This window comes from Haemorhous mexicanus, chromosome 3, assembly GCF_027477595.1.
Source record: "Haemorhous mexicanus isolate bHaeMex1 chromosome 3, bHaeMex1.pri, whole genome shotgun sequence".
Lineage (NCBI taxonomy): Eukaryota > Metazoa > Chordata > Aves > Passeriformes > Fringillidae > Haemorhous > Haemorhous mexicanus.
Window position 1 is genome coordinate 99,461,378 of NC_082343.1, and position 17,139 is coordinate 99,478,516.

Below are 17,139 nucleotides of genomic sequence, written 5' to 3' on the forward strand. Positions count from 1 at the left end.
GAAGTGACAGCAGGGCTGGACCCAAACAGGGCTTATCAGCTAAAGCAGAAATTACATGGACCTGTAGTCTTCAAGCCGCTCACATAATTGCCAGTTATCCCAGGCATTATCTAGTCCATTGGTTTTTAGAGATCTAAAAATTGCCACTCTTTGAAACTTATTGGCCTGTTTGCGCTAACTTTTTGGAAAATGTTAGTTGGAATGAGATGGAAATGTGTAGGTTCTTTCTAACTCATTTACAGGTATGAATCCAGGCATTGTTCCATTTACTGTCATACAGAACTTCACCAGCCCTTGGAGTCAGCTGCATGTCTGCACCACTGCCCTGGCCTGCAATCAGCTGTTCTTGCATGCAGCACAGCCTAGCCTTCAGATAAAGTTGTTCTCAAGTCTGTGAATTTTCTCGGTCTTCATTTCATGAACATTTAATATTAGGCACCACGCAGTTCTCAGCCTCTCAAGCATAATGAGCTACATCAGCAAAACTGCATTGCTCCTCTGATGCTTTATAAGCCATCAAATTAATGTCAAAGCACTAAAAAAATAAAAGTCTCAGTAAACTTTTACATAAAGTATTATCAAGTAGCTGAAAATTAGCACTAGCATGCCTTTTCCCATTTACATAAAGGAAAATGTCCCTTTGGGTTAGTGTAGGTTGCTCACTGTTAAGCATATTTTCTTTTATCATATAGCCCATTTTTAGTTTCTTAACTGCCATTGTGCATTATATTAAGTTTAATATCCAACATCACGTTTTTATCTGACCATAATTTAGTGGTATTTATCATAAAATAGCTATCTTCAGAGAGATTTCTACTCACTGGAGAAATACTGTATTGATTGAGTGTCTACCATTGTACACAGAAATTTCTGTCAACAGCATCTAGATAAGCTCAAAAAGTTCTTCCTGCTAGGAGTATATATGAATACAAATTTACTTTTTATGTTATGACATCAAGCAGTTAATGGTCATTCAGAAAATTTGCCACAGGGTAACAAGATCACTGGTGATTATCATATAAATCTTTTAGTAAAAACATCCATGCAAACTAGACAAGGAATGCAAAGAGTAATAGAGAGTAAGGATATATCTAAGAAATACTTTGCTTAATTCTACCTAAGCACAACTTTTTTAAAGGAAATCTCTAACTGAACTTCTTAGAATTAAAGCTGCTAATTCCTTTTGGAGGAAGGGAATGAAAATATAATTCATGCTATAAAGATATGCCTATCTTCAGTCAGAAGAATTTGAATTCAGCTGTGAAATTAGCCGATCTCTCATCCTTCATCAGGTACATTTATGAAAGGGACATCTTTACATCTTTATCAAGAATTCTTGATGAACAACTTGAAAGAAACAAACTTGTTATTAGGATGATTGAACATTGCATGGCTGCAGCAACTCTAGTGTTTTGAGAAAGCAGAAGCATGTCTTGTTTGATTTCCATGGGAAAATTTAAGGAAGGTAAATATGCCAACAGAATGTGAAGACAATGTTTTCCAGATGAATTGAGAATAAAGATTGTCTGAAAACATCAGACATTCTGATGAAAGATGGAATTTAGGACTCATCAAACATCTCAGAAAATTAAACTGATAAAAACTTAATTCTCTCTGCTAGCAGAGACAATATTTTTGTCAATGCATTGTTTGATGATGATTTCAAGTTCACTGGGGTTCAGTGAAGTTCTGGGATGTTCTATGATTGTTTTCAAATGATATTACCTGGCATTTTTCCTTCAGTTTAGTTTCACATGATCAATCTGATGTTCAAGTGATTTGAGGATTTATTTTTAAGGGCACAGGCTATCTGACAGGAATTAGATATGCACAAGTATGGTCTCGCTAATTCTTCACATGCCTAACTCCATCTTCATGAGAGGAGCAAAGGAAAAAGAGGGAACTCTAAATCTCCACTACAGAGCAACTGGTAGGAAGTGACAGGTACTACAAGGCCATTATCAGCCACTCCCAGACCTGGAAAACTTCTGTCATAACAAGATCATCTAAGACTCAGCTTCCCCCTCTGGTTAAAAGTTCAGTGGAGGTGTTGTACATGGTACATTTGTCTTCCTTTGATCGATCAAACTTCTATTCAAAATAAAGGTAAAGATCACTAAAATGAAAAATAAACAAAGAAAGGAAATAACACAAAAGAAGGAACAACAGTAAGATTTCTCCGAGACACAACAGGCCACCAGTGAGCTTCAGAGATTTTTAAAGACTTTAAGAGGCCTGCACTATTATGTCTTTCTTACAGATGGGAGCCTTAAATATTGAGAGCTTTAATTTATTGCCAGAGCATGCCAAATGCTGACCCAAGAACTAAACCATCCTGTTTCTTATCTTCAAGGCCATCCTGCCTTAAATTAATTGTTCCAAATATAGTCAAACAAGGTTAAGAAACGTTTTTTCCCTCTGTTTGCCTTGATCCAGAAGATATTTTATGATCAAGATGTGAAATAGCATCAATGTAGAATCCAATAAGTCTGGAGACAGGAAGGTGAGCAGGTCCATTAGCCAAGTGTCGTCTCCAATGTGTTTAAGAGCAAAACTTCCTCCTGAATTGTATTTAAATACTTAGTCTAACTCACAGCTTGACTGATAGAGTTGAAAACCATTTTCTTGGTTTTTTATTCTAGTTATTCTCCCAGTTACTGAAAAACAACTAATATATGGGTAACTAATATATAGATAAATATGTAAAAAATATTAATCTCAGATACAAGGAACAAGACTCCTAACCACTGGTTTTGGCTGGAGTAGAATTAATTTTCTTCTCAGTGGCTGGTATGGGGCTGTGTTCTGGATTTGTGTTGAACACAGGGTTGATAACACGGAGATGTTTTTGTTATTGCAGGGCTTGCACAGAGCCAAGGCCTTTTCTGCTTTCTGGGTTGCCATGCTGGTGAGGAGGCTGGAGAAGCATGGGAGGCTGGTAGGAGACACAGATGGGAGAGGTGACCCAGAGGACCACAGAGATATTCCAGACCATACAACATCACGCTTAGCACACAAAGTGGGGGGAGGAAGGAAGAAGAGGGAAGGTTTGTTTTCCCAAGTGATTGTTGTGTGTCATGGGGCCTTGGTCTCCTGAAGATGACTGAGCTTGGGAAGCACTGAATTAATTCCTTGTTTTGCTTTCCTTTCTCTGTTAAACTGTTTTAATCTTAACCTGTAAGTTTTCTAGCTTTTTTCCCTAGCTTTAACCCTTCTGACCCTCTCCACAAACTCATTGGTGGGAGGATAAGAGGCTGCTTGGGGTCATTTTGGTGAAACCATGACATCCTGTCATCTTAAAATCATTATCAAAGGAGCATACAATTAACACAGTAATTGCAACTCACCACTTAAAACCCCCACATTTTAAATAGTGCAGATAGTTCTTACATTGTGGTATTTCTTTCGCAAGGAATAGAACTTTCTAGATCATGATGAGTAAATCAGCATATAAGTAAAAGCACATATGATGCATTTAGATAATCTGCAAACCTTGAAAATTAACAATTTAATATATATTTATTTTTGTACATCCTGCACTCACTTTTGTGCAAATTTCACCATGGAGTGAACAAATTAATTCCCTCAGTTTACTTCAGGGATTATTCCACACTTTGAGGGATTGAATAGGGTAGCTCAATGCTCAATGGCCATTTTTCTCCTCCCAAAATTGCATTCTATTTAAACCACCTCAAAAAAACCCTTCCTTCCATTTTTCCAAACATTTCCTTCAAAATAATTGTGACTTGTTGCCATATTCAGACACTTCATGATGGTTGCTTGGCAAAAGGTCTGTTAACTCCCTTAGGAAACCAGTCCCCATTAGACCATAAATACTGGTTTTCTCTTACATCCATTCCCTTTGAAAGAACACTTTGGTGAGGACTTTGGGTCATTTGTTTAGGTACAGGGTCACCAGTGCCATGCAATAGAGAGTCATGAGGACTACAGAGGTAACTAGATAGGCATAAGAAATATATGCATCTTAGAAATAAATACATGTAATCACTATAGTCACAAAAACATTAACTCATATAAATATCAAATATTTCATAATTAAAAGAAAGTACGTGTAATAAAGGAATACCATTTTCAGTGGAGGTTTCCTTCCTGCCTCCAGCTGAAATTCATATATTCTATAGAGATATTTAACTAATTGGCTCTCAAGTTTACAAGACAAAAGGGAAGTATGGATTTTCTGCCTGACTGCCAGAGGTTTTATTCAGGGCCCAAGAGAGAAATGTGTTCATGCAAGTCATGATCCTGAACATGCTTCTTTGGTGTGCTGTGCCAAGACTGATGTAACAAGCCTTGGGAATCTTCACTGAAGACCCTAATGTGCTAACTGAGATCTGAGATAGCAGCCATCATCCTGACAGGCTGGCAGGCTGTCTAGAAGAATTCTCTAAATCTGCTGGAAGAGTCAAAGATATTCTCTAAAGAGTGAGGGTTTCCTGATATCTTGCCCAAACCACAAAAGCTAGTTTTTATGTGGATTCCAATTTCATTTGTAGCTTGCACTCACACGGATGGACCTGTGTAATAAAATCTACCTAGGAAAAAAAAATTAAATATTTTCTAGGATAACATCACCAAGGTTTTTATTGGTATCCTGTAAAAGGAATACATTTAGTGAAATCCTGTCCTTAAATTGTAGTCACATATTATCCCTGACAGTCTTATTAGGGAAGATTTCTAAGAAAATTGGTCATGAGTGTTCCTTGGGATACTTCTGTTTTCAGGAGCTGCAACTAATTCTCTGTTTATTCAGTTTATTTGCACTGGGAACTTGTGTTAACAAACAAAAATTAGTACAGAAGCCTGGGACATTACAGAGAATAGGATTTCTTCCTAATGAAAATATACTGTTCAGTGTTGTCATACTGAACTGTAGTAAGATGACATTACTGAAACTGATCTCCTGATCTTGTATCTTAGACACCAAATTCCTTCTCCTTCTTAACGCACAGAATCCAGAACTACAGGAGTATTATTTGATTTTCTGGGTGGAAATCTCGGCCCATGAAGTGTCAATGACATCACCACACTGACTTCGCAGAGAGAAGATTCCAGCCTGTCTTATCTCTTGTTAATTTTTATGAGATTTTACCATCAATGTTTTAATGTTAATTTAAAGATTTTTATGGGCTTTCAGAATGAAAAAAAGGCCACCTGTTTGGTTGAAGATAGAAAGACAAAACAGAAAAATAATGGTCCACTTAGGGAAGCAGTTTCTACAACACTTTTCCAAGATCATGCCTTATTAAGAGCTTTAATTTTAAGTACTTAAATTTTCTATAATCCTATAGGAAAATGAAGATTATTATTTTAAAACAGCTGAAATGAGCTCACAGTCACTGCCACCAGCTTTCTTCAGACCAGACTTAGTACTAGTATCTTGGTTGCTTTGCAAGAACCTGTGAAAGTAAAGCTATAACCTTTTCTGTGAAAGTCTGGGATTAACTTTCTTTTTCTTTCTAAGTTTATACTTAGTAATAAGCAGTCAACTACTTAAGATTTGGTTTACAAAATAAAGGTGTAATTGTTGTGGCATTTCCATTTTCTTCTATCCCTTTTATACTTATTATTAAAAGTAGTAATTAATTTAAAAATACCATGTAAGTAACTTTTCTATGCATAAATATTCTTATAGTCCAAATAATAAATATTTTTAAGGCAGCCATAGTTAAATACTGCTAGTGCAAATGCTTCTGCAAGACAGGTAAGATGTTTTGCAGAGTTTCTAGTGGAGAAGCAAAATCGTAACCAGTAGTTCAGTGCAGAACAGAGACACAATTCTCCTTTCTAACCACCTGAGAACAAGTGATGCCACAAAGCCCACCAGGCTTGTTCTTGCAGTGTTAGTCTCAACAGAGGCACTGAGGCTTGAATGAACTCAGGTCTTCATCTGTGTCTGGGTAATTTTCCACAGCTGAGGTGGTGTTGAGGCGCTAGGAAGTTCTCACATCTGCCAACCTTGCAAGCCAAGGCATTTTATTTTCCAGTGGTGCAAATCCAACACTGAAATATGCAAAATTCCTGACCACAGCTACAGCTTCATGTAGCCCAAACTCTTTAAACTTCTAATATAAACAGTTTCCCCAGCCATATTTTTCTGCTCTTTCATAAGTGTGGGCCATCCTTGTTTTAATCTAATTTAAATTAGAGACAGAACTAAGGGCTACAACACAGGAAACTGAAAGGGAGAGACAAGATTACCACTAGGAAAACACAATCTACACTGTATGTTAATACCTAGTGTAAATCCTGACTTTCTATCAAAGCCTCCCTCTAAGCTCTTGTACCTTTAAATAGTGCATCAAGAGTGAAGCAAACAGCAGCAGATGGGGGGGGGGGAAGCCAGAGACTATCACCAGCTTTTTTTATTTGTGAACATCTTCTCACCTGAGAAGGGAAGTAGCAGCTCAGCCTTCATTTGTTTTTCCTTCGCTTTCTTATTCTCTCAAGTGTGGTCAGTCACACTTGGCTAATTATTGCTACAAAGAATCTCCAAGCTGGATTCACTGTAACTGCATCAGAACATCTATACTCGATTACATAACTTGAAACCTTAAGTAAACAACTTTCCATAAAGAAAATTTTTAAAATTACTGATAAATCTGTCTGACTTTCTAGACTGTTTATCTGATAGTAAAATGCAAAATCAATCTTGGGGGAATAAAGAATGTGACTCCTACTAAAAAAATTCAGGCCTACAAAATAGCTAAAAGCAGCTCTAAGATCTGGTTTAACATGAATTCTTGGTGTCATGCAGTAAAGAAGAGTCATCTTACGCTGCAAATGGCACCCATCTAAGCCTTGTAGGTTTGAAATTGAAACAAAAAGAAGGCTGATCTAATTTAAAAGTGAAACTATGGGTTAGGATGAGCAGTTCAGTAGTAGAATACAAAACTATTGCAGACTGAATTTTTTTGGGAGAGCAATCCCTACTACACTTTAAATTATGGTCATGTGGAAGTAACATTTTAAAATTTTCTGCCAAGACTGGAAGCCTTTTAAAAACACTATTCAAATACAAGAGATAGTGTTTTAATGTGAAAAACTCTAGACAAATTGAGTTTACTAGAGAAAGCTACAATGACTTCTCAGGGCTTTAAAAAGTCTGTTGGTCTGTGGCAATAGGTAGGAGCTATGCCCCTTTTTATCACTCCCAATGTGAAAATCCTTGAACTCAAAAAACTAAGATGACGTTTTCTGATATATATCTGCAGATCAAATAAAAAATACTAGCTGCTTGTGAAATAGGATTTGGGGTAACAATAGCATTCCACCAAAAAAAAAAAAAAAAAAAAGAAGATAGGATGAAGGTTTTAAAATCTACATTAATGTTTGCCTGTAGCAGAAACAAGCTGTCCTTTTCTGACTGCAAGGCACCTACTGTTTGTTATTGCCTGAATTGATTGCTGATAAAAAAGAAATCCCAAATAATCCCCCAGAAGTATTTAAATACTCTCAGTATAAGAGAACAGCCCGGCAACATCCAAGGCTGAATGCAATCATGCCAAGGCATTTCAGATGGAAGAAAACATTTATTCCACTTCTACAATGTCTCCAGTCTGCTGCATTCCATTCAAGAAAGCTACTTCCACAAAGCCTAATTTAAAAAAAAAAAAATCCTTTTCTCTGACAGCATTTGAGTTTTTAAATAAAAATGTAGGTTGCAAAATAACTGATTCTTACCTAGAGATAATCATTGGTTAAAACAGCTGGAGGAATAGGAATAGCTTCAGCAACTGGAATAGCTTTCTATATATGAAATTTGTTACACTTACCTCTCAGGTGTAGCAAGAAGATGGCTTTCTACAAAAAGAGTGACCTAGGAAAGAGCAAGCCCTCAGCTTGATGTCTCCTAGCAGAGTTCCATGGAATTGTGAAATCTGTGTTATTGAAATCCACAACTAACAGTGCCAAATCTGTCACCCAAGCCCAGGAAAAGAACAGGAACAGCCTGATGTCCCTCTGGGAAATGTTTTTAACTGAATTACTCTGAATCTTTCTCTGAAGCATCTCATTCAGGCCTCTCTTGTCTTTGTTCACCAGCCAGGACTTGCCATTCTGGGTCAGGCTGATGCTATGCCCTAATAAACACCTTGACCTTCACTCCTGAGTTAACATTTAAGTTCTCAAGCTGTGAAAGCAGATAGCACAGAAAAAAAATAAATCTTCACTGCAAGAGAGGCAATGCACAAAGTCTAGGTAGGGGACTGAAATCCTGCCTTACTACCACTAGTAGCTGGTTCAATAAATGGTGAAATTGCTTCCCAGTGCCTCTGGACTCTCTATTGCAGCCTAGTTGCTTTGGTAAAATTAACCTGTGTGCTCCTATATTCCTAATGAATTTTTGCATTTGCCTGAAAAATTTCAGAGGCCTTGAACAGTTCTTATTTCCTTTTCTCTGGACAATTCCTGACTACTTCCACCCCCCCTCTCACCCCGGACACCTTTTTCATGGCTATCTCTATGAAAAGAGACATGAAGCATTTGACATTTCAGTCCTTGGAATGCCTGCACACGAGATTAACCACTTACAGCATCTCATAATGATATAAGGAAATAAGGAGATTTGTTTTGGCAACTCAGCAACAGTACATGACTTGTGGGAATGCAAAGTTGTATCACTGAGGGAGGCATCAAAAAACCATGAACATCTTTACCAAATGCAACAATGAAGTTAGTTCCCCTATTGCAGGAATTGCTGTTCTGTCTGTTCCATTTCTGAATCTAAACAGATATTCAATTCATAGCTTTTCAGCCAAACACAGCTAGCCAGATCTTCTTGTAACTTAGACATATCTGATCTGCACTCTGCTCCATCTGTTAGCAGGCTGTAATGCTTAAGCCCCATGAAAGGACCATTCATAACACTGCCAGCTGGACAGCAAATTCATTGGGCCCAAAAGAAAAGGAGAAGTTATGCTGGAGGTGGAGAGGTTTCCTTGCCATGTCATAGCAGGCTAAGTGAGAAAGAAAAGGAAAGTAATGGAACGATGTCATAAAGGCAGGACTCAAGGAAATGGCCTGAAGCTGTTAGTCTCAGCGAGGTTTAGGCTGGGTGTCAGGAAAAGGTTCTTCACCCAGGGGGTGTTTGGGCACTGGAGCAGGCTCCCCAGGGAAGTGATCACAGCACCAGAGCTCAAGAAGCATTTGGACAGTGCTCTCGGGCACATGGTGTGAATGTTGGAAATGCAGGGCCAGGAGCTGGACTCAGAGATCCTTGTGGGTGCCTTCCAACTCAGCTGATTCTGTGGTTCTCTGAACTAGGCAGCCAGAACAATTGCAAAACAAGAGTCTGGCATTCTTAATATGTCTGCTTTAAAATGTGCTGTTAAATGACAACACTGCCTTTTCATGACTCAGAACAATCTCCTGACATCATAATCCAAAGCTGGTCAGGACCGTATTAGTAATGAACAATTTATTAAGCATTTAGCATTTTGTTGGTTCACATTAGTTTTAAGGATAATGCTTCATTCTGCTGGGAGTCTGACCAACTTCCAGCATGAATGAGATATGTGCAAATGCTCATATTAGTGGGTTTTTTTATACAGTTTATTCACATATTGGATCCCATTTTTTCTTATACAAAAATTAGTCTCATGAATTCTGAAATATATTTTACTGAAACCCACGTTGTAGATGGGAGACCATTAGAGGACATTATGCAGTCTTTTCTTCTACTGGTAATTTTATAATTTTATTACATTGTGTGTGCATAACTTAAACTATTTTAACAATACAACAACAGAATCATGCAGATGTTTTGAGAAAATTAGTCAAATATATAAGCTTTTAGACTTTAATCTAGTTTTCAAACTAAAACCATGGAACAGTCCAACTTGTCTAATGATCTCTCTGCAAAGATTATTGATTTGGTACATACTATAGGCAAAAAGCATGAAGCTAGTTGAGGATTTGAAAGAAAATATGAGGAGAAATACTTTAGATCATATAATGATATAGGCTATGGCAGCAAAATCTTATTTTACAAAACAAAGTTAATGACAATGGGAGGTCACCCCCTCTAAAGACAACTTTAATCATACTGCAGCCAAATGATTCTTAGCTGTAATCAACTATAAAAAAAAACAAAGTAAAAAAAAATTACTTGATTTATTTCAAATGTAACAGAGTCTTCCTCAAAATAGATCAGTATCAGTTCAAGGGTCTTATTCTAAATGTCTACACTTTGTGGTTTGTTAGCAAACTTCTAGGCAATTAACAATGAGTGTGGGTGAGCAGCAGTATATTTCAGCAGCCTGCTGGAAAACACACAAATGAACTATTGCAGTTTTGCTTGTCTAGATTTGCCTTATGAAAAACTATAAACCAGATAAATTCTAGTGAAGTGCAATTAATTGCAACCTGAACACCATTCTAAACCCTGTCTCTTGGAGTCCTCCTTTAACTTCTCCCAGCCAACGTAAGGTAACTTACAATTATATTAATTTCAGTGATATTGTATCACAAAATTCTTCAAAGGAATTCCAAGTAAATCTGGCAAAAGAACTGACCTAGTGTCCTGGAGATCATAACACCTCACCAAAGGATGAGAGTAACTCATCATGTGTCCAGCAGTAATTCACGTCCCGGGATAAAAAGAATAAGTGAGGTAAAGAAGATCTCTTGCACAGAAGACTCATTTTGAGCTGAGATTGCATGAACCTGAATATCCATTGGTGAAATGATGTGAAAAAAGAATGAATGTAGAACCAAGTGCTAGGGAAGGCCAGTCATGACTGGGTCTACTTGGAGACACGAGGAACTGTAAGAAAAGGCTTAAATTTGCAGATGTTTGTATTTAACTGTTATGACATTCCCATTAAAAAAAAGTTCAGCACTAAGGTCTAAAAAATGCATTTTGCTAAGAAATAAGTGTATTTTTAAATATTCTTCCTAAGCCTGTGGTATCTTTTTCCAATCATCTAGAAGAAAACAGTGAAGAGACATTTTAATTCTATGTGTGGTAATATTAAATAAACTACTGAATCTACATGACTCATTAGTCCATTGCTTACTTCTCAGAGACAGTCTTGATTATGACAATCCTGCTCAAGATAAGTAATTTGAATCTTATCAAAGGCTACACATTGGAACTTCAGCAAATAATCTAAACAATACATATACAAGAAGAAATCTTGAAATTTACTTGGAAATGTGGCCCATTTTATTTTAACTGTAAAGCATTCATTATACAGTGCAAACAGTTCTTTGGTAAATTTACTGATTAAAATAACAACAACAACAACTTTGTTTCAGGTAACATTAAAAAAAGAAAATAAATATGTCAAATTTGCATCATATTACAGCAATATTCTCACAGTGGATACTGAGCAAATGGTCAGCTAGCCATTGGCCACTGTTTCAGAAATGTTAAAGTCAAGGCTGATTCTAAAGACACTGCAATAAAACTGAACTAGTACAATCCATGGCTGATTACATTTTACAATGTGGATAAAGACCTGTTTTTTCCTGGTTTATAAACAGACAGATGGTGGAAAATAACTCAAAATTAGACTTGTTACATTTGTTTAAGCATATCCAGACTCCTAAGCCCATTTTATATACCATATGAATAAACAGTGAACAACGAAGAAAACCTCCCACTTTGGAGGCTGGAGAAAAGGAACAGTCAGATATAAGGTACTATTTTATAAAGTATAAAATGGAAACTCTCTTCTCCTATAAGCAGAAATCTTGAGAGAATTTATTTTATATAAAATTGAAAAGAAAGAATGCAAGTAGTAACCAGCTGGATGTATTACTGCCCTATTTAACTGTTTGGACAGTTAAACTGGATTTGGTTTAGCAACCCTTCCTCTTTGAGGAATTTCTGCTATAGTCAATGAGAGCTCCATCTGAGCTGGAATTACAGGACGAGACATGTGGTTTGGACTCTCAAGAAAAGTCAACAAAACACAGAGTATCAAAGGAATACAGGAATGACAATCTTTAGGAACCATGTGATACTCAAACATGCTCGCCACACAATTTCTAGAAGTATTAACAAAGAATATTACATAAATCAAAACATTGCATATAAAATCAATTAAAATATTCTTAAAAATATAAATTGCAATTCCATGTGTACCACACACCTTTAACACAGCACTCACATGTACATATTGATTCTACCATAGTATGAAACAAAGTTTTTGTAGTAAGTTTAAAGTTACACCAAAGTTTGAATGTGTGTCATGGTAATATTTTATCAAATTAGAAATTATTAATGTTAGTAATCAGAGAAATTATGTGCCAAAATATGATAGTGGATTTCATATTGCTGTGTTAGGTTAGTTATTAGACAGGTATTTGTTCTACCATGCAATAATTAAGTACTCAGTCTGTTTGCATAATCTGAAATACTTAACATATGAAGGTTTAATTTTTGTGCAGATTTCCTTGATACCCCAATCACTGTCCCTTGAATTTCAACACTTAAACTCAGAAGTCAGTGAACCATGTAACCAGTTCTGGTTCTAGCGAGTCTTGGCTTTGGACTAAAGGACAGGGCAATAACCTCTAACAAATTAAGTATTCAGGGAAATAATCAATTCTGAATAAACAGAATAAAAACTGTAAAATGAGGTATGATAGTTGTCCTTCACTCAATCTAATTCCTGGTCAAAACCACAAAGTTTGCATCCTATAAATTACACAACTTTGAAATGCATAGACATTTACTTTATAATGTTAAACATTGAAATGGGAGATGAAGTCCACCGACGGACCATTTTTAACAGGAATGAGAAAAATATTGAGGTAAATATATATATTCATTAGATGAAACTGGGAAAAAAAATCAAACACCTTGTCAGAAAAAGTAGTCAATCCACAATTAATCATGTTGCTTGATTTTGATTTTTCCTTTTTTCAACAGTGCCACAATATAATCAGGAACATATGTCTATTGACAACAAGCACAATGAATCAGTAGGAATCATTGTATACAAATGGCATCTGACATCTTTTCACATTTTCAAAACAGGGCCATACAATTACATGAGCTGATCTGAGACAAAGAGAAGCATGCTTTCAAACTGACCTGGATGGTTATGTTACAAAATTTAAAATAAATGAAACAAAAAACCATAAAATGTCATCAAGCAATTATAAATGTTTTGACAAAAAGGATTCTGCTAATTTTTAAGATCAAATGCTACTCTGTCATGCAGGTTTCCCTAGAATGAGGAACACTGTCAATTATATCTATAATAGACATTCAGTTGCTTTTGCTTTCTTCCAATTACAGTTATTTAGATTTCCTTAATAATTCTAGCTTTTATTGCTCTGAAAATTTGGTTATTTTTGCTCCTTAAATCAAGGAAAGGATGCTGAAAGGTGTCAAGTAGCTTTCTCTGTTTCCTCGCTGGTCCAGGCCCAGCAGTGATAGTGTGATTTAACAGAATTTCCATGCATTGATGTTTGCAGAAACTGGCCTGGATATGGCATTGCTCAGGCACAGTGACCTCGTGTTTTCCTTTTCCTGGCATTTTACTAAATAACAGCAAAAAGTTAAGTATCAAGACAGACTGGTACTAGAAAGGGACACTAAACTTTTAATGTTGCTAAGTAAAGATAGGAAACTTAGATTAGAGTTTCTTAGATAGAAACTTAAATTTAGAGTAAATCCTAAACCCAGTCATTTTGGGTACCTAAAACTACCCGACAGTGTTCTTTTAAAGTAGCACCAGTTTGAGTTTGTCTAACCTGAGAAGTAAAACACACAATTAACTTTGACCTGTTTGCTATTTTCCCTTTTGTTAATTTTTGCATTGTGATTTACCTTCATGGGCAGAAAATAAAATGATACAATATGTTATACTGTTACAGCACCATTAGAATATTGTAAATCTTGATTTCTTGCTGTTGTTAGGACTGCAGTTACCTGTTTTTGCCATCAGCAGGCACTGATATGATTTGAGGAGTATGCACCCTAAATTTTTAAAAAGCAGACTTATGGCTTCTTTTCATTGCTATTTTGTAGTGAGCAGACTGGACAGCAATCTCCTTCACCCTTCACAGGTGCTGGGCAGTCAGCAGGCGGGCACGATTCCACAAAACAGGTAATCTGACCACCCTGTGCCAGGAGAAAAATGACAGAGCAAAAACATACTTAGCTACATGCTCCAAGCAAGAAATAAATTGTTCATGTTATTGCAGAAAATATTCTCATTCATTCTCTGTAAGAACCCGACTAATATGGTAACTCCACAGAGTCCGTTTCAGTATAAACTTTGACGGGGTACCAAGTACTAACACATTTTTCTACTATCTTTTCAAAAATTTCTCTCTGATAGAAGAAAATTACAAGCCAGCAATAAGTCAGATGAGCTTTCATTGATTTTTATGCATCTGGCTGGATTTTTTCCCTTTGCAGTTAAATTTACCCATATAACTATACATATATGAAAATAGAAGTATAATAGATAACATTTGGATTGAAAAACAATGTCCAGGGCAGGGATATCTGAATAACATAATTTTCTGCAAAAAAACAACCTGGGAACCATAAAAATAATTTGCAAGTATTACCCAGAAATTAGCAGGCATGAAACCAGAACTGCTGTTTTAGAATAAAAATTGTCATTTCTATCACTAAATTAATTTCCACATACTTACTTTGCATTCACACACAGTACAAGGGTCCCTTTTCCAGGTTTCATTGCTGGAATATAATTTACCCCCTTCATCAGTGCAATCAGAATTACTGAGGCGTGACTCAAGTTTTTTTATCTGAAAACATTTTAAAAAGTTAGCAACTGAATCAAAAAAGGTTTTTATTTGTGCAAAGTATTCTGTTTTTTCTCTTATAATACATGCTATATAATCTTGTTATTCTTGGGTTTTTCTTCTCACTACTTAGTTTTTATAATGCTAATAGACTAGAAACAGTTAAAACATATGAAGATAGTCTTTCAAAAGAAAGCTAACAGAAAATACATCTTTCATACCATTGAAATACTCAGCTAGAGCATGCAAAGAGAAAAAAAACTTTATGTTTCATCTACAGAAAGACAAATTTTAACTGTCAAATATGTTTTGGAAATGAAAGTGAATTTTTAATTTTTTTTTAAAGCACCTTAATTAAAAATGTTTACTTGAATTTTTAACTAACTTCTGTATGGTGTACATTTTAAAAATGGGATTCCTCTATGACTGAATAGAGCTTACTTGCAAGCATTGTAAAGCCTTCTCTAAGTGATCTAGATCTTAACTCTGTTTACAGTTGTAGTCTGGCAATTACTTCTTATGATTACTTCTTATGAAGTCTGCATTTTAATCATTGCTTTACACAAATTGTACACATTTCAAATGGTAAAAAAGATTTTACTAACACTAAAACCAAATTTTTAGAAGAAGATTAATTCTGTGTTCCTGTGTTTAGTATACAATGGTTACAAAAGGCTGCAGGTTCGAAAGTCAAGAGGGTCCAGCTGTAGAATATTTCAGTATGATTTCAAAAGAACACAGAAATAAAGAATACCACACCATCTTCTGTGTGGCTTTTGTTTGAGATACTATGTGTTGGTACTGTCTGCAGGGGATGTCTAAATATTAAAAAATGTAAGACAGATGTTAGGAAAACATTATTAATTAAATCTACAATCAGACATGACAGACTACAATAAGTTCATTATAGCATCTTACCTGATTTCTGAGGCTTGAAATAGTTTTTTGCATTTCCAAAACAAATTCTTTGAAGTCATTCACTGCAGGTACATTTCTATTTTCATTAGATGTGGATGTTGCATTACGAAAATATTTACTCTGTTTCACAGCACTGCAACAAATAAATGTAAAGTCAGGATATTCATCTAAATCCTTTTTATTTGGCTAGATATTTTAGGACACTTAACAAAAATGTAAAAGAGCAAGCAACAAATGTAGGAATATGAAACACAACAGCTGGTGCTGAAAACAGACTCAGGACAGGTGAGCTCCAGATTACTGTCAATATCACTACCAACAGGCAATTTCTTATACTTAGAAAAATTATGTATTTCATGCAGGGGTACACACAAAGTTGTCACCAGTGACACTATACAGCATCACCTTAAATTCACCCCTGAGCCTCCAATACGAAAGCAGGCTAAAGTAAAAGAGTCTTAAAAATTGTTCCCTCCAATATGAAATTCACATTTCACATCCTGAACCATAGATTCTTCCTCTACAGGCTTGTTGGCAAAACATGCATTTTAAGAAATATGACTTTAAAAAGGAGAAAGTTGCATTTCATAAATAAATGAGAAGTACTTCTTGGTATGAACATATTTTTAACTAACATTTGACATCAATACTGCTTATAGTACACAAAATCTAAAGTCTTTTGTCTGTGGTATTTTTCAGCTGATATAACAGATATATAACACTAGATTGTGTTAATCAATTCAATCTGTTTATGAGAAAGAGTAAGAAAAAGAACTGTCTGTAACTAACAATATATTATCTGGTACCACTTGAAGAAACAGGCATTCAAAAGTATGGAAAACACTATTTTTAAGTCACTTATTACATTAAGATCCTTGAATCCATTTACTTTTTTAAGAATTCTTGAATCCATTAATAATTACAGGCATTACTATTTGGTTAACATGTCATCTCCAGTGCTAAGGGATACCCAAAGAATGAACTGGCAAAGAAATTCTCATCTATCAGGGCTCAGGATTTATAATCTTTCTGCATAAATTAAAACAGCACTTCCTGGCAGGGGTTCAAGCTACTTAGTTTCCCATACTTTTTAATCTAAATTAGAGAAAAAGAACTCTAAACAGCATAACATGCCAAAGTTCAAGTAAACCAGCTGCTATTGTATAACAAAATATTTAATCTTCCCCACCTGTTCAAGTTATTGAAAATGAGAAGCTAAAAAAAGAAGGAAAAAACCCTTCTCACCACAAATGAAATTTAAATACCACACTGAGTATGAGAACTCATGGGAATGTTCAGTGACTGAGGTTGCTTTAGTTTTATTTATGCTACAAATGAAGTATTGTAAATCTACTATTTTGTAGTCCTAATTAGTAGTTGGAGTGAAACACAGTCAAACAAGCTGGTACTTAGATGTAAGGTTTATTTTTTCTTACTTTCATTTTGACTTAATTTAACCCCTAATACAAC

The 17,139-nt window shown here is 35.6% G+C and overlaps 1 protein-coding gene across 1 annotated transcript in view; it reads right to left on the reverse strand.

The window, feature by feature from the left end:
* Positions 1 to 11,162: 11,162 nt before the first annotated feature.
* Positions 11,163 to 17,139, reverse strand: part of PXDN (peroxidasin) — an 83,120-nt gene continuing 77,143 nt past the window's right edge. The window contains exons 21-23 of the mRNA XM_059842821.1: positions 15,670 to 15,802; positions 14,641 to 14,754; positions 11,163 to 14,098 (exon numbers count right to left, since the gene is read on the reverse strand). Coding sequence (XP_059698804.1) covers positions 13,976 to 14,098; positions 14,641 to 14,754; positions 15,670 to 15,802 — 370 coding nt within the window. The 3' untranslated portion in view covers positions 11,163 to 13,975. The remainder of the gene's footprint in view (positions 14,099 to 14,640; positions 14,755 to 15,669; positions 15,803 to 17,139) is intronic.